At 43.8% G+C, this 23,625-nt stretch overlaps 1 protein-coding gene across 2 annotated transcripts in view; it reads left to right on the top strand.

Moving 5' to 3' along the window:
• The first annotated feature begins 327 nt into the window (after positions 1-327).
• ZNHIT6 (zinc finger HIT-type containing 6) overlaps positions 328-23,625 on the top strand; it is a 71,864-nt gene continuing 48,566 nt past the window's right edge. The window contains exons 1-9 of one of the 2 annotated variants that reach the window (XM_019501554.1): positions 328-412; positions 524-1,350; positions 3,913-3,978; positions 4,070-4,176; positions 4,258-4,343; positions 5,978-6,081; positions 19,493-19,561; positions 20,643-20,723; positions 21,853-21,933. In XM_019501554.1, the coding sequence (XP_019357099.1) occupies positions 605-1,350; positions 3,913-3,978; positions 4,070-4,176; positions 4,258-4,343; positions 5,978-6,081; positions 19,493-19,561; positions 20,643-20,723; positions 21,853-21,933 (1,340 nt within the window). In that variant the 5' untranslated portion in view covers positions 328-412; positions 524-604. Of the gene's footprint in view, positions 1,351-3,912; positions 3,979-4,069; positions 4,177-4,257; positions 4,344-5,977; positions 6,082-19,492; positions 19,562-20,642; positions 20,724-21,852; positions 21,934-23,625 lie in introns of both variants that reach the window. The other variant, XM_019501552.1, reaches the window with a different exon arrangement.

Genomic DNA, 23,625 nt, shown 5'->3' with positions numbered 1-23,625 from the left:
GGAGGCGGGGGCCGGCGCTGCTTTTCCGGAGGCTCCACCCGTGGAGGCAGAGGCGCCGATGCCCGTGCAGGTGGCAGCGGTGGGGCCGGCTTTCCCCGTGGAGGTGGAGGTGGAGGCAGCGCTTCTGACGGCGGCAGCGGTGGCGGCTGCTCGGCCCCTGGTGGCAGCGCTTCCCGTGGAGACAGGGGTGGAAGCGGCTCCCCTGGTGCCGAGGCTGGAGGCAGCAGCGGCAGCGGCTCCCCCGGCACTGGGGGTAGTGGCGGCATCAGCGGGTCTGGTGGAGGCAGAGGCATCTCCAGAGACGTGTCCTCTTTTGGCAGCAGTGGAGGCAGCGGCAGGACCCCTGGAGGAGGCAGGAGTGGCAGCGGCAGCTCCCCTGGCGCTGGGGGCACTGGCGGCATCAGCGGGTCCCGTAGGGACGGAGAGGGGGGCAGAGGTATCTTCCTCCCTGTTGGCAGCAGTGGAGGCAGCAGCAGCTCCCCTGGCTGCAGAGGCAGGAGCAACAGCAGTGGTCCTCATGGAGTTGGAGGCAGAGGCGGCATCAGTGGTTCCCGTGGAGGTGGAGGCATCTCCCTTGGCAGTATCAGCAGTTCCCTTGGAAGTGATGAAAGAGGCAGAGGCAGGCACATCTCCAGAGGCATCTCCCTCTGTGTTGATAGCAGCAGAGGCAGGAGTGGCAGCAGCAGCTCCCCTGGCGGCAGAGGCAGGAGTAACAGCAGTGGTCCCCATGGAGGTGGAGGCAGAGGCAGCATCAGCGGTTCCCGTGGAAGTGGAGGCATCTTCCTTGGCAGTATCAGCAGTTCCCTTGGAAGTAGAGAAAGAGGCAGAGGCAGGCACATCTCCAGAGGCATCTCCCTCTGTGTTGGTAGCAGCAGAGGTAGCAGTGGGACCGCTGGTGGCAGCAGAGGAGGCAGGAGTGGCAGCAGCAGCTCCCCTGGCGGCAGAGGCAGGAGCAACAGCAGTGGTCCCCATGGAGGTGGAGGCAGAGGCAGCATCAGCGGTTCCCGTGGAAGTGGAGGCATCTTCCTTGGCAGTATCAGCAGTTCCCTTGGAAGTAGAGAAAGAGGCAGAGGCAGGCACATCTCCAGAGGCATCTCCCTCTGTGTTGGTAGCAGCAGAGGCAGCAGCAGGACCCCTGGTGGCAGCAGAGGAAGCAGGAGTGGCGGCAGCAGCTCTCCTGGCGGCACAGACAGGAGCAGTAGCAGTGGTTCCCATGGAGGTGGAGGCAAAGGTGGCTTCTCTGCCAGCGGCAGTGGAGGCAGCAGCAAGCCACAGTGGGCTGGGTGCAGAGTGTGGCCCAGGCAGTACTGTACAGCCAGCACACAGCCGTGGGAAGCTGTCCCTGCAGAGGTGAGCATCCAGAGCTGTGACAGCAGCTGCTCCCTTCCCCTCTGCACTCCCCCCATCCACCATGGGTGCTGCTGGGCTGTCCAAGTCCCGCTGGGCTGGTTGGGGGTGAAGACGTGAGATCTGCACCCACAAGTGCGGTGGGTGCCCAGTCCAGCCTGGTCCCAGTGGGTACCTCCTACATCTCCTGCAGTTTGTTTTTTTCAGCCTTTTGCCTGCAAGGGCACAAGGCTGATTCGTGCCTGATCCAGCCTCCGCCCTACGCCATGCCTTCTGTCGTGGGCACAGGGCTGCGTGTCCACAGGGGCAGATGAATGTGTTCTCATTCTGTGACCATGCCCCAGGCACAGGCAGGTCCTGTGCACTCAAACTGCCCTTTGCCTCTACTACTGCCAAAAGGTGTGAGGTGCTGCACAGAAACAGGATGGGGCGGGCCTTTTTACTAGTGTGCTCACGAGCTGTGGGTCATTCTGCAGCCTGCAAACAGGGCCATCTTCTTCCTAGTAGTGTTAAACCTCTAGCGGTGATTCTCAACCAGGGGCCTGTAGCACCCACAGTGCCTTGAGATCTTTTGAAGAATTCTGTGAGAGGCCACATAGTGCTAAGTGTGCAAACATGGTTCATAAGATAAACTCAGAGATTTCACAGAGAAACCTGTGGTATCCAAAACATTGATCTGTTGCAATCTTTCAGAGTTCTTTGCAACAGAAGAGTTGCTTATTTTCTCTAGTCTGAAACATGGGTGAATACTGCAAGCTGGCATTTTCCAAGGGGTGCCTTGAGTCTCAAAAAAGGTTGAGAACCCCTACTTTATAGCAGGAGTATCAAATTCATATGGCCCCGTGTGCAGCGCAACCCAGCCAGGTGTGTACAGTGTGCATCCCAGACTGACCAAGTAAGCGCAGCACTGTGTGTTGCGCCTGCCCCAACCAGGCTGAGCCATTTGTGGCACATGCTTTGGGACCTGCTGTACGTGGCACCTGCTCCAGCTAGGCTGAGACCTATGTTGTGTGTGGCAGAGGTAAGTGCTGCATGTAAGCAGATCCCAGATCTGCTTACATGCAGCTGGCGAAGGTGTTTCCATGTGCAATATAGCCCCAGAGCTATCAGGGTAGGTGCAATGTGTGGCATGTTAAGAGTGGGGCCCTATGTGGCACATGGCAGGCACTGTATAGCGCTTCTAGAATCCACACTACACGCTCCCAGCCAGACTGTGCTGCACATGACGCCCGTTCCAGCCGCTCCGGGACGGCCCTTTGTGGGTATACTCAGACCCAGGGGCAGAATGGCAGGGCTTCATGGGCCATAGGATTAACACCCCTGCTTTATAGTATAATGTGTATAACCCATATATGGAGTAATTTTCTTGCCCGGAAAAATGTTGCCAGACATGGTCTGCATAACAGGATCTAGTTGAAAACGGATTTGGAGGGAAATAGCAAGATATTTCAATTGTTTCTGCTGTGCTGTGTTAAAAAATGACCCATTTTTGTTGCACGATATTATTGTTTTTATTGAAGTGGTTATTGATTTTTTTGTTTGTTTGTTTTTTGGGGTTTTTTGTTTGTTTGTTTTTTGGGGTTTTTTTATTGAAATGTTTCAATAAGCATTCCAGTTAAAATATCAAAAATGTTTTGCAAGAACTGAAAGGAACTGGAACATTCATTTTGCATTAAATAGTTTAGCTTAAAAACAGCATGCCACTTTTCAATCAAAACTTTTCCAGTAAAAAAAAGAAATTGAATGCAGCACCTTCCATAATTTTAGTAACATATTTTTTTATAATTGATTTTTTTTCATAATGTGTTTCAGATTTTTTTACTTGCATACTGTTTCTGACTTACGCATTCTGTTGAGGATATGGTACTCAGATAAGCCTGACTTTTCATCATTTCTAGCTGTTAGGTCCAAGTTGAAAAAGGCAAATATGTGTTTACTATATCAGCATTTGTTTTAGGGCCATAACATTTTTATATGATTGCCAGTGGGAGGAAGGGCAGTCTATATCAGTGGGGGCCAACCATTTTGGTAGGCATGCCACAAACGAGCCCTGTACGGTTCCTGAGTGCCACTCCAGTCCCCTTCCACTTCCTGATCTGCTGCTCTGTTTTCTGTTCCTTGCCATATCTGTCACTGTGCTGCCTGCCTGCTCCCTGATCTGCCACATGCCACCCTTCTGTGCCACTTATGGCATTCCTGCTATAGTTTGTCCAGCCCTGGTCTGTGTGATCAATAATGAAAGAGATGCCACTCCTTAGTTACTCTCTTTGTGGAAGATTTTCAAATGGTCTCCTTGACTTCCAGTGGAGCTGGAGGCTCAGCTGCCTTCTGTTTTATAAAATCTTTTTCAAGTCATAGCTTACACCAGGAAAATGTTTTGAAACCTCAGCCTTAGCTGCAGCATGTTTCTTTTCCTGCTTTCAAGCCTCAAATTACCTCTTCTTAAAATTTTGAACTGCAGACTTTTGAACATAAAGAACCTGTTTTTTGAGCAAAAGCATTTCTGTCCTATATCAGATGCAATGACCTAAAACCATAAAAAGAGAATTCCCTTTCTTGTTTCAGATGTGAAAGCTGTGGGGGAGAGGAAGCAAAGTACAGGTGTCCTCGTTGCTTGAAGTACTCTTGCAGGTATGTGATCAATGTTACATTGTTTCTGGTCTTCTTTTGTCCTGAAGATGGGAAGTTTTCACTTTTTTTTTTCTTTTTTAAATCCCTTCAGTTTGCCCTGTGTAAAGAAACACAAAGTTGCATTGAATTGTAATGGAGTAAGGGAGAAGACGGCATTTGTCTCTGTAAATGAATTTAGTGATTTGAACCTTCTAAGTGGTAAGAATCTTTCTTAAACTATAAACATCACCACCTTTAATGTTAGCATTACATGTTTTTTCCTGTTCCTTGTATATTCAGATTATCGTTTCCTGGAAGACGTAGGAAGGCTGGCTGACTGTGCTGCTCGAGATGTGTCTTTGCATAGACGCACAGCTAACAAAAGTGTAAGTCTCAAGTTTGCAGCTTGGTCAGTCTAAAGTAGAGGTGGACCTGGCTTAGAAACTTGGATTCCACCACTAATACATCCCTTGACCTCCAAACGGAGTCATTCCAAATCCAAACTTCATAGCTGGTCCTTTTCTGTGATGAACTGAAGATACAAATGCACTTGAATTTTAGGCTTGGAATTGTGTGTCTGCTGCCCAGACGTAAGTTAAGGGAAAACTCCACCATTGTATAAGAGAAATGATGGTTCTCCAAAATCTAATCGCTAAAAAGTAATTACTAAAACTATATGTTGTAAAAAATAATTGATATGTTTACTTTTGCTTTTCTATGATATATAAAAAAAATTCTTGAAAGTTTTTCTTCAGCATTTTTATACACAATTTTCTCATGTAAATAATGATTTTAGTTGCCAAACAGTTGTCATGCGACTACCTATGAAAGGAAGGGTGATGTTTAGGGAGCACAACAAATTAAATATAAAACTCCAAGGGAGCAAAATGGAGTTGTAGAAAGAGGAATGCAAAGACAGCCCCTGCTTTATATTACTGTTGTTTTCAAGGATATGGCTACATGAACCTACCTAAGGTAAACTAGAAGGTAAACGTCCAGTGCATCAGTTTATCTGGGATAACTGCCTGGGCGTTTTGATTTTATCCTGAAGAATTTACAAATTAGTTTCCTCTGCTTTCACTGAGTAGAAGTGTATATGCAGACAGTTACCATGGAAGTAGCTGCTGTGCTCAAAGTTTGTCATAGCTTACATAAGGTAACTTGTTTGGCCACACCTAGAATTATAATAACAGAAAAGAAAAAAAATATAAAGCCAAAATAACACTAAAAGAGACCAACTCAGTATTGTGTTCTAGCCCTTTGCAGGTCACCTTTAAATGTAATTTTGAAACATCTTAGTTGAGAAGAGACCTTGTTGATAGCTAGGTGCAAAATTAAATTGAAAAAAAAATTGGCTTTCTGTTAGGACAGACAATTTATACAGACACAGGTGAGCACTTTCCGATATATCGCAATGGTGGCAGGAGGTTAAATGCATCCAAGGTGTTGAGATGGTGGGATACTAGGGGTTATAAGTAGGGAACTACTGAAATCACGATTGTGCTTTTTTTTTTTTTTTTGGCGGAAACCATAATTTTGGGCGGGCTCCACATTTTTGGCAAGCTCAGTGCAAAAAAAACAAATAGCGCCCCCTCCCCCGTCAAGGCTTCTCTGCTTGCTGGTAAGTTTCAGGTGGGGAGATGGAATATAAAAGCTTATACCCAAGCTTTTGGGTATAAATACCCTTCGTCAGGCTGAGGAAGTGATGCTTCTTCAGCCTGGTGACAGGTATTTATACCCAAAAGCTTCTTAAGAAGAATTTTTCCAACTATTTGAGTTGGTCTAATAAAAGATATCAGATTTACCCAAAGAACCTTGTCTGCCTGATTTGAGATTTTTTTCTTTTGCCTATAAATACAAATTTGTGTATATGGTTGATCCTATTTTGATCCTATATTCCAAAGTGTCTGTGAAAGATTTTCATTCCAGGGCAATTCTTTTTGTTCAGTGTTAGATTTACAAGACAGAAATAATAAATATTTTCATCTTTCACCTTTTTTTAAATTTTATTTTCTGGTAGATAAATGTATTGAAACGCCGAGCTCGGAAGTACAACATCCACTTGAAAACATTACCTATTGGATTTTCAAAAAGGAGAGAAAATACAACCTTCTTCAATATTAGGTGAGTTTCTAATTAGCTTGAAGCGTGGGAACACTGATAAGAAAATCTTCCAATAACTGTTAAACTAGAGAAGGGAATGCTTGTGTATTTGGCAGATCAAAGATTTTTCAAGGTCACATGCCACTTCTTGTGATAGACTTATGTAAGATAGTAAATAGTGCATACAAATATAAGTGTAGAGATATCCTAGGGAAGCATACTGACATGGTAGCAGCTGGTATCTCTTACAGCCCAGTAGTACTCTGCGCTCTTGCTTTTTCAGGTTCTTCAGTGATGATTTGTTCCTCAGACTTCAGCTGGTCCAAAAGTGTTCACTGACTGGCTTAATCAGAAAAAGAAGCACTAAAGTTATTAGCATGGCATCACACTATGATTGGTAGTGCTAGTCAATGAAACATTTTCTTTGTATATGGGGTTTTTTTCATAAGTAAGTATAGGCATTTACGTGTGGACATAGATGTGGTAAAGGAATACAGCTTTTAATAAAAGTGGCTTTGCTTTGGTGTTTCCTTGTGGAGAATTCTTGGGTTTAAATTAAGCTGACAGCTTTGACAGCTGTTGCTTTATACTAAAAGTTATCTGCATTTAACAGTAAGGAAATAATATACTGGTAAGCTCCATATCTCTGTAATAAGGACTACTAGTTTGCTTTCTGTTCAAAAGTACTCCAGGGTGAAAGAACTGCTTAAAGAGAGAAGGTGCCAATTGCTAAAAATCCCTCCCATTCAGGAAGGGCAAGACAGTGAATATAAATCTGGGTTATTACCAGACAAACACTTTCAAAAAATATGTAATACTGTAAGCACAAAACTACATGGGCTTGATAACGAGCACTTTGGTGTGCACTGTACATGCATATCCAGAGTTAATTTATGTCAGTGTTAATTCAGGGGGAAAATGCCAGTAATGCTGTATTTAGCTTCTGTTAATAGCCTTGTGTGGCAGTTATTTGCCTAATGGTCCCTTCTTTCTCACCTGTCCTCCCTTCCCTCCCTAGCTTCATCAGTTAAGAGTTGGGGAGGGGTGTTTATCATTGGTTTTGACCACAGTCGCAGTTTCAGAATGGTTTTCCTGTGCAGCTAATCTCTTATTTATGGATAAGGAATAATTATCACATTGTCAAATTTTAGTGGCTAACCACTAGGTGTCTCTCTTGTAATAAATTAATGAGCAGGTTTGTAAAACAAATTAACAATCTAACTTCTTCTGTGTTAAAGCAGTTTGTTTCCCATTGGTGCAGAAGCTTTCTTAGCAAAACCTAATGCTGTAAGAGAAATTTTAGTTTTCTGCATTGTCTAACTTAAGTGACTGCCATGAAAACGCATAGGAGGAGTTAAGGGGAAAAAAAATCTCAAGTCATCGTTAAGATTTCTTTTTGCTTTTTTATATCTGAGAAAACATCTCTGATTTCCTCGGGACAGACCACAAAGTAACCACCAAATTCTGCTGACCTTTAGCCATCTGACTAGCACCACAGATGAAAGGGACCTGGAGGTAATAATAAACCACAGTATGAATATGAGCTGGCAGTGTGATGCTGTAGGCAGTAGGGCAAATAATATTCTGGCATGCATCAGTCTTACCACTATACTAGGGGAGCACACCAAGGGCTTGGTAAGCAACTGTTCACCAGGGTACCCGAGGGGAAAACTAGGAGTAATGACCACAAACTCCTGGAAGATAGATTCAGGCTCAACATTAGGAAAAACGTCTTCACAGTCAGGGTGTCCAGACTGGAATGAGCTCCCTCCAGAGGTGGTGCAATCACCTACCCTGGAAATCTTCAAGCAGAGACTGGACGGTCACTTTGCTAGGGTCACCTGACCCCCAGTTATTTTTCCTGCTTGGTGCGGGGGCTGGACCCAATGATCTTCCAAGGTCTCTTCTGGCCTAACAATCTATGAATCTGTGCAGAGGCTTTTTGCCTCCACCTTGACTGTTGGCACATGATTTTCCTCTACCAACAGTAGAGGAACTTCATGGACAGATATGGAAGAAGTTCTGTTTCACTGAATTTCTGCTTCTGGGAATCCCCAAACTATTGATGAAATGACATCCTTGAGGAATCTCCTGTGTGTTTTGTGAGCCCAGCATGTCTTCCCTGGAAGACTCACTGGAGATGTGGGTGCGGGGGCTGATCCAGAGGGAGGGCAGGGGTGTGGCTGCACCCCACTTTCAAACTGGGCTATGCTGTAGGAGCCCTTAGGTGAGCATACATCTGAAATGTGGGGGAGTGACAGAGTGGCTAGGACCCAATACATGTGTGGAATAGGAAGGGTTCTTGTATCTGTGGCTAAGAATTGAGGGAATCACAGCTGCACAAATGAGGTCTCCCTTTTTGCTCAGCAGTGCATAATACAACCAGGCACAGATTAATGAGCTACTCTTAAGTAGTGTGGCTTTCCACCTTTTTACCTTACAAAGGCACTTTAACTTACCTCTGCTAATACATGGCTTAAAGCAGATTGAATGTATTGCCAAATTGAATTGCATGTTCACTTTGGCTAATGTTTGTGAACTGAAAGGAATTTTAAATTGTAGCGGGATTAGTATATGACTCGTAGGTAAATAGTTAAGCACTGAACTATTTTAGGAGCTGTCGGGATAGAATGGAGCAAGGCAGTGGCCTGCTTTGTTCTGCCCCATGACAGTCTTTGCTTGGAAATGTTAGTCTTTCGCAGCAGGTTTCTAATTCCCTCTAGAGGGAAACATTGCCATCTGTTCTTTAATACCTAATAGAAAGTAGTCCCCTTTTTCCTGCAAATAACTTTGTAGGCAATGGGAATAACATGGATATGAACGGTGGTTGTTTAAAAACAAAAAAAACTGTTTTAAGGTTCCATTTAGCTTTCATTGGGGGAAAGAAATGCATCCCAGGTGCCTGTTCCATCCATATTGGAGCAAGTGTTGCTACTTATCAAGGCTGAGCAGGTTGCCTATTCTTGCAGGTTGTTATTCTCCTTTTATTATATTAAGAGTAATAGCTCAGTTCTGGGTGAGGGTGAGAACTACTTTTTGTTTAAAGGTTACCTTTCATTGCTGTATAATCCACATGCTTTTTGAAAATTCTTTGTCTTGAAACTTAGTGAGCTAACATGTGTTTGGAGGAATTGGCTTGGGGTGAAATCAGGGGGACTGACATGCAGGAATTCTGCCAGGTGAACAAATTGCCTAACCAAGAAGGCCTGACTGAAGCAATGGCTACCCAGATCACTTCATATTGTAGCTGCATCTTCACTGAGCTGCTCTAATGAATTCTTTCATTGCTCAGTACAACTACATCCAATGCAAAGAGTACAGTTTGAATGCAGCAGATGATTCCTGTTGGCTTCTGCCAGCTCTAGGAGGGCAGAGCTAAGGTTGCAAAGGCATATACCCTACCTCTGCAATCCTGATTTTGTTGAATTCAGTGTTCTGGAAGGAAAAGATACCACCAGGGAACCTTAAGGCTAGTTTAACTAATTTTATCATTGCATTCATGTTTAAGTCTGACAAGTATACTGTACCAAGAAAAAGGAGTCCAATATACTCTTCTGATAAATGTTATTTATGCCCTGTTTCCTGATTCAGAAGTTGAAGGCCCAGATTATATTCTGTGAGTGTGCAGTACCTATGCAGCAAGAGAGAACAGGTTATACTACTACAAGACACTTGCATCTTCCCATGTATCCCACTGTACTCTCTTGGTAAATGGGTGGTTAACATCAAAGCCATCAGTGTCTGTCACAATAAGACATTAAGACAATAAGTTACATCAAGTAAAGTCTCACAGAGTATCCTCTTCATTTGAAGGTCTTCAGGAAGTATTCTTGTGAGCATTTGTCAGGGAGGATAAGATGGAATATTCATGGAACATCTCTTCTTTTTGGTATTGTATAGAAAGAAATTAGAGACATAACTTTGGTAGCTGGTGGTAAGCTAAAGTAGGTGATCTTTAGGGCTTTAGAAATTACATCATCGGAATCTTCTCTGCTTCCTAGGTGCCATGATGCTGTCTTCATTCCCCATTCTTCCCAAAAAGAAGGCCTAAGTCAGTTGATATTTGGCTTTGATAAGTAACTATTTGAGAATAAATGTTCTGTGGACTCTGAAATGGCAGTGATGCATGGCTAGATTCAGTGGAAATCGCACATAATCCTGGAAATTATGGCTGGAGATCCTGTTGTTAGCCATGTTTAAGAAGTCAAGTCATGCTTTGCTTTATTTTCACTCTTACTATCCAACACCCCTTACATTATGCTGGTAGCAGCATGCTTTAAATTTCCCGGGAGTACATACTCAACCACTTTAAAATAATAAAAAAGTACTATATTTAAATAACGCTAAGATGTACACTGTGCTCAAAAATGGAAAGCTATTTTGAGCTAAATATATGCTCTCAGGGCTGATTAACCTAAATCTGTGTGTGCAGCTTTGCTTTTTTGCTTACAATCTGGGATGTATCACAATGTGATATTTTTTTTTCCCCTCTGCTCACAAGAATGCAAGAAAGGTAGTTGAATTACTGGAATGTTGGTCTCCCATGATCTGAGAGCAGGACTAGTGCATTGTAACTTGGTAGCTCATAAAAATGAAGGGGTATCTTATCAATGTGAGGTAAAGTTACACCCAACTGAAGCACTTGTTATACTGGTTCACTAAAGATCTTTTAGGAACCTGGATGTTTTAGCTGTCATAGCAGCTGATGAATGACCGTCCTCTTTTCTGATTCTGTGAAATAATTTTTGTTTCTTTTTCGTCTTGTTCTTTTTTGAGGAGGGAGGGAGTAGGGTTAAAAATTGGGCTACTTAACCTTGGTTTCTGCAGAACGCGTTAATCCTAACCTGCATTGCAGTATATATGGTTAGTAAGGTGTCCTGCTGTCCTGAAGCCGTGGAAAACCATTTGCCTTACAAAGGAAATGCACTTAGTGCAGCTGGAGACTCTTTCAACTTTCAACTGATATAACACAACTTTATTGTTTAAACATTGAATCTCAGCTGGAAATTAGTTTAGTTACCCTTCGACAAAGTAGGGGTACCTTCTACTGTCTAATATCATTAGAACTGTAACTGCAATACTGGCATAAAACAGGGTTTCTTCATGTTAACTTTTAAACTATTGCTCATTTGTTTTAATGAGAGTTCTGGGTTTTGCAAGAGAATCCAGTCATTTACTTGGACTGGATATTTGCCTAAGTCAGGTTAGGGCACTCTGATTAAAAGGAGTAGACACTTAACCCCCTACTCAAATTAAGCCACACAGTTGTGAATAAGGTAGATCATGACAGTGATGTATCAGTTTTCAAAGATAACTGGTATTTTGTCAAACTTCTCTGTTCCCTCTTCTCCTGCTTTATAAGTGCAGAAAAACTTTTGCACAGCAGATGCTATTGTATTTGTGAGCATGCAGATACCACATACTGTAAAAAAAACCCAAAAACTTCTTCTAGCGTCTGTTACCAAATAGGATACATTCCTTAGTGAGTCATTATCTGTCACAGAGTGATGCTGTAGTGAAATTTATTAGAACCAGAATTGCCCTTCATGTGTTACAATACCTTGAAAAATTTGGGACTTTCAGTCTGTTTCCTTTTTATATAGAGAGAGACTTTGTTCTTGGTATTTGAGGTCACTAGAAATGTATTCTACTATGCATTGTTTTTTCATGATTAAAGTTAGGAGTTTCCTGTTGGCAAGTAGAGATTTGAATGGCATTTGCTGGCAAGTTTTTTCATAAGATTATGAACGAAACAATCTTATTGTTGCGGTAAGTTTTGTTTTGCATTAATCAAGGCTAACTGCTGCAACTGAGTTAGTATAACAGTTGAGAGAACAGTCAAATGCTTTGAAAATTACTTAATAGAAACCTTAATTTTGTCATTTCAAATGGAAGAATATCAAGTAAACTATCAAAATTCCCTCTTGGTCAAGCACTTTTAATAATGTTGATTTTTTTTTTTTTTTTTTTTTTTTTTTTTTTTTTTTTTTTCTCTTCCTGCTTCTCTCCATAATTTTATGTAAACTAGATGACAAATATAAACAAGTTTTAGTGTAGAGCAGTGTTTTTCAACTTGTGTGTGGTCCACGGACCCCTGGAGTCATGTGCCTCCCTGGATTTGTGTGTGGGGTGAGGGTGGCTGCCTGCTGTGGGCTTGGGGCAGGGGCTGCGCTGGCATGGGGGGGTTGGGTTGGGGTGAGTGGGGGCGTGGCAAGCTCATCTGCATGGAGCAGGCGGCGGTGGCGCTAGTAGGGGTAGCTATGGGGGTGAAGCTATGGTGAGGGAAGGGTAGCAGAGTGAAGGGCCCCAAGCAGGGGAGGTGCTGCGGGGAGCTTGGTGGGCTGTAGCCACCCCTCCTAGCACTGCCACCACCGCCCCCCCATGCAACTGAGCCCAGCCCCCCCACTAGGGAGAGGCTGGCGCAGCACCTGACCCTGAGCCCTCAGCAGGCAGTCTGCCCTTGTCCTGTGCACAAATCCTAATTTGTGGTCAACCTAATTTTAATTTTTTTTCATACACCATTAAAGTAGGAACGAAAAAAATCAGTCTTTTATATACATTTGTAGTGTTAGGTTATAAATATGTACACATACATACATGCCCCTGGTTGGGGAATTTAATTTAAATAAAATGAAATTACTTCCAAAAAGATGTGCCTGGTCTAATCATGCAACTGCCTTCAGTGAGTGTATCTAGGAAGGGATCCAGAGAGAGGAACATAGAACGGGTAGATGTAAACATTAAAACAAGGGCTAACTTGATGGGGAAAAAGTTTAGTTTTCTTAAGCTGCTTTGCTGGTGCCTTACTAGGGGGGGGTCAGTGATCACTGTGGCTCTTGTGCAGTGTTTGGTTGATCTCAAATCTTCTAAAATTGTAGACCCATGATTTCTAGATTAACTAGCAAAAGACGTGTGCTGAATTTTGGAGATGGATAAATATAATTTTAATATGCTTGTGAATTTGTAAGGACAGGGCTAGATTCTCCCCTTGTCTCTGTAAATCAGTTATACCAGCAGAAGGGAAAAGAAAAGAAAACCCCAAAGCTCTTTGTCTTCAACCCTCCAACTATACACATTTCTAAATCTCTGAGCTTTCTTGTATAGTGCTGCTTCTCTTAGAGTAGCAGCCTCACGAAGGAGGGGTCTTTCCCCCTCTTTATCTCTATGGGTGCCATGGATCAGTAGTGATTGGTCAGCCAAGGGCAGGGAGATGAGACTGCTGTTGTGTTCTTGCTTCACTTCTGGAAGATTGTGTTCCTAAGTGACAAAATAAGTAAATCAAAGATGCAAGGTATCTGAAGGAAAGGTGAGCAGAGCACTACTTGGTAGTCAGGAGGTGCTGCTAGAACCTTAGGGTAGGATTTTAAAAGATATTTAAATACTTAATGGGATTTATGAAAGCATGCGAGCCAATGATTCTCAACTAGTACTGTTAGATGGGCAGACACATGATTCACAAGATAAACCTAGAGATTTCAAATAGACCACAATAGGGCAGAATGTTTTTGACCCCCTGGATTCCTGAGTTCTTTGCAACAGAAGAATTGCTCTATTACTCTTCCATAGTGGAGAAATGAGCGAAAGTGAAGAGCTGGCATTTTCCGAGTGGTGTCTGGAGTCTAGCAAAGGTTGTCTTGAGTCTAGTGATGTTGAGAACCACTAACATAAGCATTGAAATCAATGAGAAGTAAGCACTTCTGAAAATCCCACTAGGCATCTTGCATTCCTAAATATTTTTAAATATCTTTCTCTTAGTGTCTACAACAATTGTCTGAATCATGGTGTGTGCTAATAGAAACTGTTTCATGGTAAAGACTGGTGACTATGGCCCTAAATTGAAGCAGTGGGTTTTTAAAAACACCGCTTCAATTTAGGGTCCTTTAAACCCCTGTGTCATGCACACACCCTGCTGACTTACCTGCCTCTCCAGCAGCAGGGAGGGGAGGGCGAGTTGCCGGCTGGTGGAGTGGTCCCTGGGCTGTGTGGGAGGCTGGTGCTTCCCTCTGCAGCAGTGGCAGCCACCAGCCCGCAGGCACCCAGCTCGGTCGGTCCTGGGGGCACTCCAGCTGAGGAGGGAAGCACCGGGCCCCCGCGCAGCTCAGGCAGGCAGGCTCCAGTGGGGGGCGGGAATAGATCAGGCTCACCGCATTATGCCACTGAATTTCCTACAGCAGCTGTAATTAATTCACAATACTCCACTGATGTATGCAAACACCGACACCATTAAATCGGTGCAAAAGCATTTAGGCCGCTTTAAAGTGTTGTGCACACATGCCCCTCATCTCACCTACACACTGCCTATAACATCCAAAAGATCCTACCAGGAAGGGACTATTATCCTGTTTTTTATTTATCTAGCTGCTGCCACCATATTGTTGGAGTACCTGAAGTATTTAAAGATTCAAAATGACAACCGTCTTGGTGTTTGCGGCCTGCAGAAAAAATAGCTTGTATACATGTATAAAGAAATTAGTGAAGATGCAAATATTAAATAATTTGGGTCAGGTGAGGGGAGTATTTGTTTAGGGAAAACAGTATCTACTAACAAGCTTGAATAACTGAAAATCAAATTGCCTACTTTGTAGCGAGACAGTTCAATGTATTTTATTTGGGCTTAGAATACTGTGTGTTCCTGCTTTAAATACCCACAACAGGAAGTTAAATCTGAATATTGCTGGAATAGACTATGGCATTGCTTTTGCTGACATCAAGAGTGTGCTTTATCTCATCCAAAACTATGCTATTTGGTAGCTTTAGAATCATTACTTTGGTATTTAAAACAACCACAAAGTGGCATGCCATGGTAGTTTAATGGCATGGGGCACTTCCAGTAGTGATCTGTTGCTCAACTTCAGTTGACTTTTGTGATTTAAATTGTATCATGTACAAAATGAGCACAGTACATGTCAATTATATTTGAAGACTATATTACCCAACTGAGTCATAACGGAAAATGAAGTCAGTCAAATATGGACCCAAGTTCCTTGGTTTCAATATTAACTAGTTATGAATCTGCTTTAGGCTTTCTTGCAGCAATATCTGCTATGAACAGTCCTATCACCTTACCTTACAGAATTTGCTGATGTTAAGGGGTGCTTTGCTGTAATTGGAGATAGTAACAATGTAGTAGAATTTTTTTCTAGTTATTCAAACTTGCTATGAAAGCCTTATAGTGCATGATGACTTAATAGCTTGGTTAAGTCTGAAAGACGCCCTCCAATTCTAAGCTCTGTTTTTTACTTTACCTTGCTAATTCCTGTCTGTATAACAATTCTTGTTTATTTTCAGATCAGAGTGATTTTTAAAAAAAGTGAAGTGAATCACCCAAGCTTGTTTGAATAGTAGTACTGTGAAAAAATTAATATTTCCTTTTTCCCAAACAGTATGACTTTTTTGGAAGGGAATCAAATATCTAACTTTGGTGTTCAGACTTCCCCTGTTGATAGCCCTTCAACTAATCCATAGGTTAGCTGGGAGCATGAATGTCTAAAAAGAGTCTCTCTGATTGTACAGTTGCAGTTTTAAATGGATTGCTTCCCTTCAGGTTTCCAGGGACCTGGACTGGCCCTGCTTGCAAGGACCCGTTAGGAAGAAGTACTATTTCGTTATCTCAGTGTGTTTTATAAAAAGTGATCTTCAGCCCCAGATAACAGATTATTATATATTCTCTGTATATCTGGAGAAGAAACAGACTTTTGCTTTGCCAAATAAATGGTTCTCTGTTCCAATTTCCATCTCTTTCCTTCTGGTAAAGGAAGATACCCAGTCCTACCCTATTTCTTGCTGCTTATGTTAAAACATACCAAAGGCAAACCTGCTCATTCCCAGTGTGGACAGGCACTCGTGCTCCTTTTCACTCAGTGAAGGCATTTTCTGAAATAAGAATAAAAGGAAAACCAGATCTCATTCTGAGGCCCCATTCTCAGAGCACAGAATAAAAAGTCTTGTCTGAATAGTAGAGTGGTGGTTAGCAGATGGTAGGACAGGGTGACACCTGAGAGACTAACAGGCTCAGAGGCCTGAGCTTTTGTAGGCAAAGTCTACTTTATCAGATGCTTTTAGCATGCTAGCATCTGACAAAGTGGGCCATTGCATATGAAAGCTCGTGCCTCTGAACCAGGTAGTTTCAGTTGCCATCCTGCTTTATCCCCTACCTGAACAGTAGCATAACGTGCATATTTTATCAAGTATTACCTCCCAGTGCCTACTTATATTGCTACTAGGGCTGTGCAAAACAGCACTGTTCTGTTTCAACTTCCATTTCGACAGAACAGTGTTTTGTTGGAACCACTTTTCACAGCTGGGCCTATGAACTTCACTTCATCAGCCTCCTAGGTACAGAAACTCATGGACTCAATATTGACAGTGGAATTCTGACTCACTACAACCTGCTGGACATCTGACTCCCCAGGTACCTCTGCACTTTTACCTGCATTGCTACATTATGCCCCCCCACCCCCCGACACCTCCATTTCCATTTTCACTGACTGGCTTTCTTGCCTGCATTGCATGCCAGCCTCTGGCTTCTTTACTATTCCTTCCATCCAGGAACAGCGCGCACACACCAATTGCAGATGCTTACTCAAGCTAACAAAGGGTTTTTCAAGCCGAAAGCTAGCATCCCAGGCAGCTAAGCTGAGCTCACCTGGAGCCTCACAACTCCACTGCAACAAGCAAGTTTCAGGCCTGTCAAAGATGGGATGGGTCTGGGCTTTCCCCAGCCAGGACTCTGCGTGCGTGTGTGTGTGTGTGCGCGCGTGTGTGGTAGCTGGAGGTTATGGCATCTCGTACCTGCCTTTCAGCAGGGGTCCTTGGTCCTGGCATTTATGAGGTTGCTGCACCACCAGCAGTCCCACCAGGCCTCCCTGACCCTGGCAGAGCGCTGTTTTAGTGGTTACGCCCAGGGCCTGGGGCCTTCTTCCCCATAGCCCCAGCCCATACCTCCAAGTTCATTTTTGGCATGGGAACTCAGCAAGGACATGCTCTTCTCCTGCTGGCTGGTGATGCAGTGAGTACCCCCTCTAGCTCTGCGAGCGGGGCATTAAATGGCTTTTTAAAAATGAAAATAGGAAAAAGGTGTGGATGGAGTGAGGAGGGTGGCATTCACTCTGTCGGCACCTGGAGCTTGGGGAACCCCAGCAGCAGGAGGTTCACCTTTAGGAACACCAGCTGCTCCACCAAACCAGGATCCAAGGAGGTGTGGTGGGGTGTCACTACATCCCCAGCAATGCTGAACACCCTCTCTCTTGAAACACTAGGTGGTGGACAGGACAGGTGTTCCCGGGCAACCATGGCCAGATCTGGCCACATCTGGCTGCGGTTTGCCCAGTAGGCCAAGGGGTTGCACAGCAGCAGCTCCATGTCCTTGCTGAGATAGGCAGCCACAAAGGCCTGAGCACTACCTGCCTGATGGTGCGGTCTGGTGGCTCTGGACCCCACCATGGAAGCCATTCCCTTGGCCGACATTGGTAGTGCCTGTGGTGGAGGAGGAGACTGGCTGGTGGGTGGCGTGCTAGCATGGGACAGTGGATCCCCCCTCTTCCACATCCCCTCGTTTCCACTGTTCTGCCTCCCTGACTGTCTTCACCAGCACCTCCGTCCACTGATTCAGGGTTTGGCTTCTGCATAAGCTCCCCTTCACCCTTGGATCACACATGGCAGCCAGTATATGGACCATACTGGATCCCCTCATGGGATCAAGCCATTTCCTGATGCCTTTCTTCAGCCATCTCACCAATGCCTGCATGTCTGGTGACAGCAGCTTGCTCCAGCCAGGAACATTTAAACCCCTGGAAGCTCTCCACTTGGCTTTGAAGTTCCCTCTGTATGGCGATCACCTGGCTAAGGGCATCAACAGCACTGAGGGACTCAGGGGCCTTGAGGAAGGGCTTGAGGACCACCAAGATCTGGGAAATGGTATCCCACTCAGCTCTGTTGAGGGGGCCATTGATCCAAGCAAGGCTGCCCGAGCCAGCCAATGTCCCCGAGCAAGGCTATCTCATGGATGGCCTGTTGCTCCACCAGCCTTTTGAGCATCAGGTACGTGGAGTACCACCAAGTGTCTACATCTTGCATGATTTTGTACTGCGGGATATCCAGTCAGCTCTGCTTGTTTGTCCCGCAGCATCTCTGCTCTGGTGGAAGTAACCTGTCACCTTCCTGCCTTTGGAAATGAGCCTGGTGCTGGTGCTGGCGCCATCACCGGCAGCCCTGTCCCCCTCCAAGGCATCCCTGACAATGAGGTGGAACTTGTGTGCCACACAGTGGATGCCAACAAAGTTGGCATCATCGACTGCCTTGACCGTATTGGCCCGATTGTCGGTGACCATGAACCTGCAGGTCAGCTTGCCCTGCCCAGCGAGACACCCCTGCGCCAAGCGGTTCATGACCCCCATGATCTCAGTTGCCGTGTGGGACTCATCCATCGCCTCTGCTTGAAGGAGAGCCCACCAATGACCTGACCAGTGCCCTCTGAGGGAGAGGTAGGTGTGATCACCACTCTGGCTGCTTCAGATGTCCGAGGTGAAGTGTAAGGCCACCTGCGGCCCTGCCTTGCACAGCTCCTCCCTCAAATACTCCCCGCGTGCCTCATACAGGAATGGCACCACTCTCCTACTGAAGGTAGTGGGTGCAGACACATGGTAGGATGGGACCACAAGTGCCATGAGCCACCTGAACCCCAGCTGCTCAACTAAGAAGAATGGCTGGCTATCAAAAGGAAGCATCTCCCCAATGCTCTAGGTGATCTCGCTCGCCATTGCAAAGTGCCCTGCTTTCTGTCCGCCTTTCCCCCACTGTTCCAGCTGATCTGGCGGATGCTGTTGGCTGTCTGCAAAGCTCAGCTTGAGAAGAGAAGGGGGCTCAGGCAATTTCTCTTAGTCAGCAACACTTGTAATGTCCTGTAGCTAGGGTGTTAACAGAGCAGCTGCAGTGTTCTGCTGCTTCTGCAGGTGCCTATGCTTTCCCTGAAAAAACACCATACAGTACTTAACAGTATTTTCAACACCAGGTCTTTTTTTCTTCATTCTGCTGTTCAAAACCAAGCTTTGTATCTTATTTGCAGGTATGTTATATGCAAGCAAATATGGTAATTGTACTGGCTAGAGAACAAAGATCGTCTTATGATTAATGACCTGGACTAGAAAGGATTCAGGAGATCTGGGTTTAATTTCTGTCTCTACTTCCTAATAATTCCCTATTACTTCCTGGGCTATCTTCCAGTAAATTGCTTCATTTTTTTTTCTGTGCGTCAATTCCTATCTTGTAACATGGGGATAATGGCTTTATGTTGTAACCTTTCGTTTTTAGCTGTACAAAAGCCATCATCTTGGCTGAAGTCTCTAGACACTAGCATAATATAAATAATAAGCAACAGTTGTCAACTAATACTTGTAATGCATCTGAAATGTGCTCAACTTTTCTGTCTCTTTAGGGAACAGAAATTTTACTGGCACCTGAAACTTGTGTTTCCCCACTGTCATGCTGAATACACAATACAAAGGTACCTGGATGTGATGAACAGATTTATGTCATTTGAAAGAACTTCTCTCAAACTATTTTGATGTGTTTTCAGCCATGTCTTTTTACATAGTAATGTGAATAAATAAAGCTTTCTTTTTCACTCTTAATGAAGAGACCTTTAGGATTGATTTTTTTTTTAAGTTGGTTTTGTTTCACCTAGAAGTGTGAACTGAATATTTTGTTTGCACTGAATAGTGCAGCTTGTATATGAAACATGATACTTTTTGTTCGCAAGCATGATGATATGGTGGTGTCTAGCCACACTCCCAACGTCTTTTTATGAGCCATATAGTAAATGTCTCTCTCTCTGGCAAGATACCCATACTCTTAAACGTGGTTGATAGAATGCTTGCAGTTTTGTCTTCTAATGGATACTACAAACTGCATGAAAGTAGAAGTACATCTGTCATTATTGACCAATTCTTCTGTTATGTGACTTTGGGGATAGAAAAATCTGAGAAATAGTTCCTCTCCTGCTTAATGCTGCAGGAACTGGATATACCCTTTCCAGCTTCAGGGGTGAGTGGAGAATAAGGAGCAAGTTCTCTCTGTTTCCTTCCAGGTGCCAGTTAAGTTCTAGTGTTTCAATGTGTCCTAGAACTGCTTGTGCCATGTTGATGCACATGTACCGCTTGTATGTATTACTAGACTGGGCAGGATTATGTAAATACAGTCTCCTGAAATTGGCTTTCATGAATCATGAAATAGTAGGACTGGAAGGGATGTCAGGAGGTCATTTAGTCCAGTCCCCTGCACAAGGCAGGATCATCCTGACTAAACCATCCTGTCAACTATTTGCCTAACCTACTCTTAAAAGCTTTCAAGGATGGAGATTCTGCAACTTCTTTGGGTAGCCTGTGCTAATGTATGACCTCTTCCCTAATGAGAGAGTTCTTCCTGATATCCAACCTAAATTTCCCTTGCTTCAGTTTTGAGATCATTGCTCTTAGTCCTGTCACATATAGCCGCAGAGACTAGTCCATCTCGTATTGCTCTTTGCATGCATAATGAGTCATAAATTATAATGCTGCTATTTTTCTTTTTCCTTTTTTTGGAGAAAGGGTGCCAGATGATAAAATGCTAGGTGAAATCCTTAAGCATTATGTTGATCCAGTAGAGTCTGATCCTGTAATTCGTCAAAGGTAGGTGTGATTAATTGTTAAAATAGCCAAACCACTAAAAAAATCTCATCAATGGTTAACTTCCCACTTTTATTCCACACTCCACAAAAGTGAGTTACAATCTAATAATGCACTCTTCATCGTCGTGAAGAAAATCAACTGTAATACTCTTTGAGTGAAATCAAATAGCCATTGAATCTAGATCAGTAAAACTCTAAAAAATCAATTATTTAAAAGTAGACATGAAATTAATAGCCCGATAGTCTTTGGACTACTAGTATTACTTTAAATCACAGGTGGGAGAAATGGCAGATCTGGCCGGTGGCTGGACTCCATTTCCCAGCAGCCCCTGCTCATGCAGCTCCTGCTGTCTCCATGAAGAACCCAGCAGCAGCAGGCCTGTGACAGAACGGGGCCACAGATCCAGTGTTTGGCCCTAGCCCTGGGCTTGCACTGTCACGGCCATCCCCCAGGGGCTCCAGGGTGACTAGCAGGCAGTGGCGTAAGCAAGGCACACAGCTGTGTGGGGAGCTGCTCTGAGGCTGGGAAGACCCAGGATCTTGTGGTTGTGACAGCAAGGAGCCAGAGCTGGGGTAGAGCTGTGATCTGCTCCCTGCACACCGCTGCCCACAGAATCCACACGTGCTGCATGCAGGCAGTAGATCGCAGCTGTGCGCTAGCTCCGGTCCCTTGCTGTCACCACAGCAAGATCCCAGGTCTCTGGCCTGACCCACCTGTCTTGCTCCCAGCTGTCTGCCCTGCCCTCACAGGTCCTGTCTCGGTGGTGGGTGAGGGGTGCACACCGGGGGTGGTCCAGTGGCAGCAGCCAGAAGGAGCTGCCGCCGCATGGGTGCTGGGACATGGAGTCTGCCGCAAGCCTAATCCAGTCCATGGAACAGACTTTTCCTACCCCTACTTTAAATTATGGCATTGTTACTTAAAAAAGAAAAACAATTTTGTATCAGAGCCGTTTTTATAGAATATCAAAAAAACTATCTATCAGGAAGCTTGAATTTTCATGGACAAGAATCCTGTTTTGGTTATTGACTTGTAAAAACAGTGCAATCTCTTAAAAGTAAAAGATGCTTTAAACTGCCTTTTGATATGACTGTCTAGGTACCATCAATTATTACACATTTCCGTTTTTCAGATTAAAAATTTACACAATGTCTCCTGAGTCGGATGTACAAATTTTAATGAAAGTAGAAAACAGGCAACATAACTCTGTCAGGTAAGAAATCTATTTTTGGTATGTAGTCTCAGTTTGTGTATTTTTAGGAAAAAATTATTTGTTAAATGTTTCATAATCATTAGTATTGTTGTCATAAAGGCTAGCATATGTGTGTGTAATCTTTCAGAATAAATCATTTCAATCGAGATACAGGAAATTAAAAATAGTACTTCATTCTCTTTAGTAACTCATTGTCTAGGCCTGTGTAAAATTTATCTAAGTTAACCCAGGGCACTGGTTTTTTTCCCTCAAGACTATTATCTGGTCAGACTTCAAACTCCAGTTTTTTCTGAATGCAACACTTTTTAAATGTTTTTAGAATTGTATGATTTATTGCACTAGCTCTGGACTACAAAAATTTGAACCATCACCATTTAAAAATGTAAAAGCTGAAGAAAGAATTGTAGCTATCATATTGTGAATAACTATTTAGAATACTCAGCCCTCCTGTCACTGTTTATTGTAAAGGTTATGTACTAGCTTTAATACCATATTGTATTGTGGTTGACCAGTAATTCTTAGTTGAAATTCCTAAACTGCATTCCTTTCTTCATCTGTAACAAGCATAGTGTCTTCTAACTGGTCCCTGAAATTTTGCCACCCATTCTTTATTATTCTTTTTTTTTTTTTTTTTTTTTAAAGGCCCTTGGGGGGTTTAAAAAACCCAAAAAAAAAAAACCCAAAACCCTTTTTTTTTTTTTTTTTTTTTTTTTTTTTTTTGTAAAGGCACTAGTGGTGATTAAAAAACCCAAAAAACAAAAACTCATAACCCTATGTTTGTTGTAAATGGACAACCTATTTCCTCCATGATACAGTTCATCATAAACTTCAGGTAAGAGTGAGTGAATTATGTAGTCTGGAATTGAATGACAAAATTAAACTACAAATTCTTGATGTTTTCTCTCAGACTGCATATTAATATCTGCAATATCGGTCACTAAAGTGACAGCTAGCAGGTCTGTCTTTTCATATGATGTGCCAATTTTTCATTTTGCTTTTTTAAAGTAGTAAGATTTCATAGATTTCATAGACATTAGGGCTGGAAGGGACCTCGGAAGATCATCGAGTCCAGCCCCCCGCCCAAAGGGCAGGAAGTCAGCTGGGGTCATAGGATCCCAGCAAGATAAGCATCTAATTTGCTCTTGAAGGTGTTCAATGTAGGTGCTTGAACCCACTCTGATGGGAGACTATTCCAGACCTTGGGAGTTTGGACAGTAAAGAAATTCTTCCTTATGTCCCGCCTGAAACAGTCTTGCAGGAGTTTATAACCATTCGACCTCATCATCCCTTGGGGCGCTCTGGTGAACAAATGTTCCCCCAGATACTGATGGTCACACCTGATAAACTTATAGGTGGCCATCAGATCACCCCTCAGCCTGCACTTTTCCAGGCTAAAGAGCCCTATGGCTCTCAGCCTGTCATCATAAGGTCTGTTTTCTTGACCTTTGATCATGCGTGTGGCTCTTCTCTGGACTCACTCAAGCTTCTCCACATTCTTTCTGAATTGTGGAGCTCAAAACTGGACACAGTACTCCAGCTGCGGCCTCACCAAGGCTGAGTACAAGGGGAGAATTAAGTCCCGGGATTTACTTGAGAAGCATCTATGGATGCAAGCCAGCGTTTTGGTCCCTCTACTAGCTGCAGCATCACATTGCAGGCTCATGTTCATCTTGCGGTCAATGATGACCCCCA

This window comes from Gavialis gangeticus, unplaced genomic scaffold, assembly GCF_001723915.1.
Source record: "Gavialis gangeticus isolate Ggan-Ray unplaced genomic scaffold, GavGan_comp1, whole genome shotgun sequence".
Classification (NCBI taxonomy): domain Eukaryota; kingdom Metazoa; phylum Chordata; order Crocodylia; family Gavialidae; genus Gavialis; species Gavialis gangeticus.
Note: the sequence above shows the minus strand (reverse complement) of the source record. Positions and strands in the feature narration are given on the sequence as shown.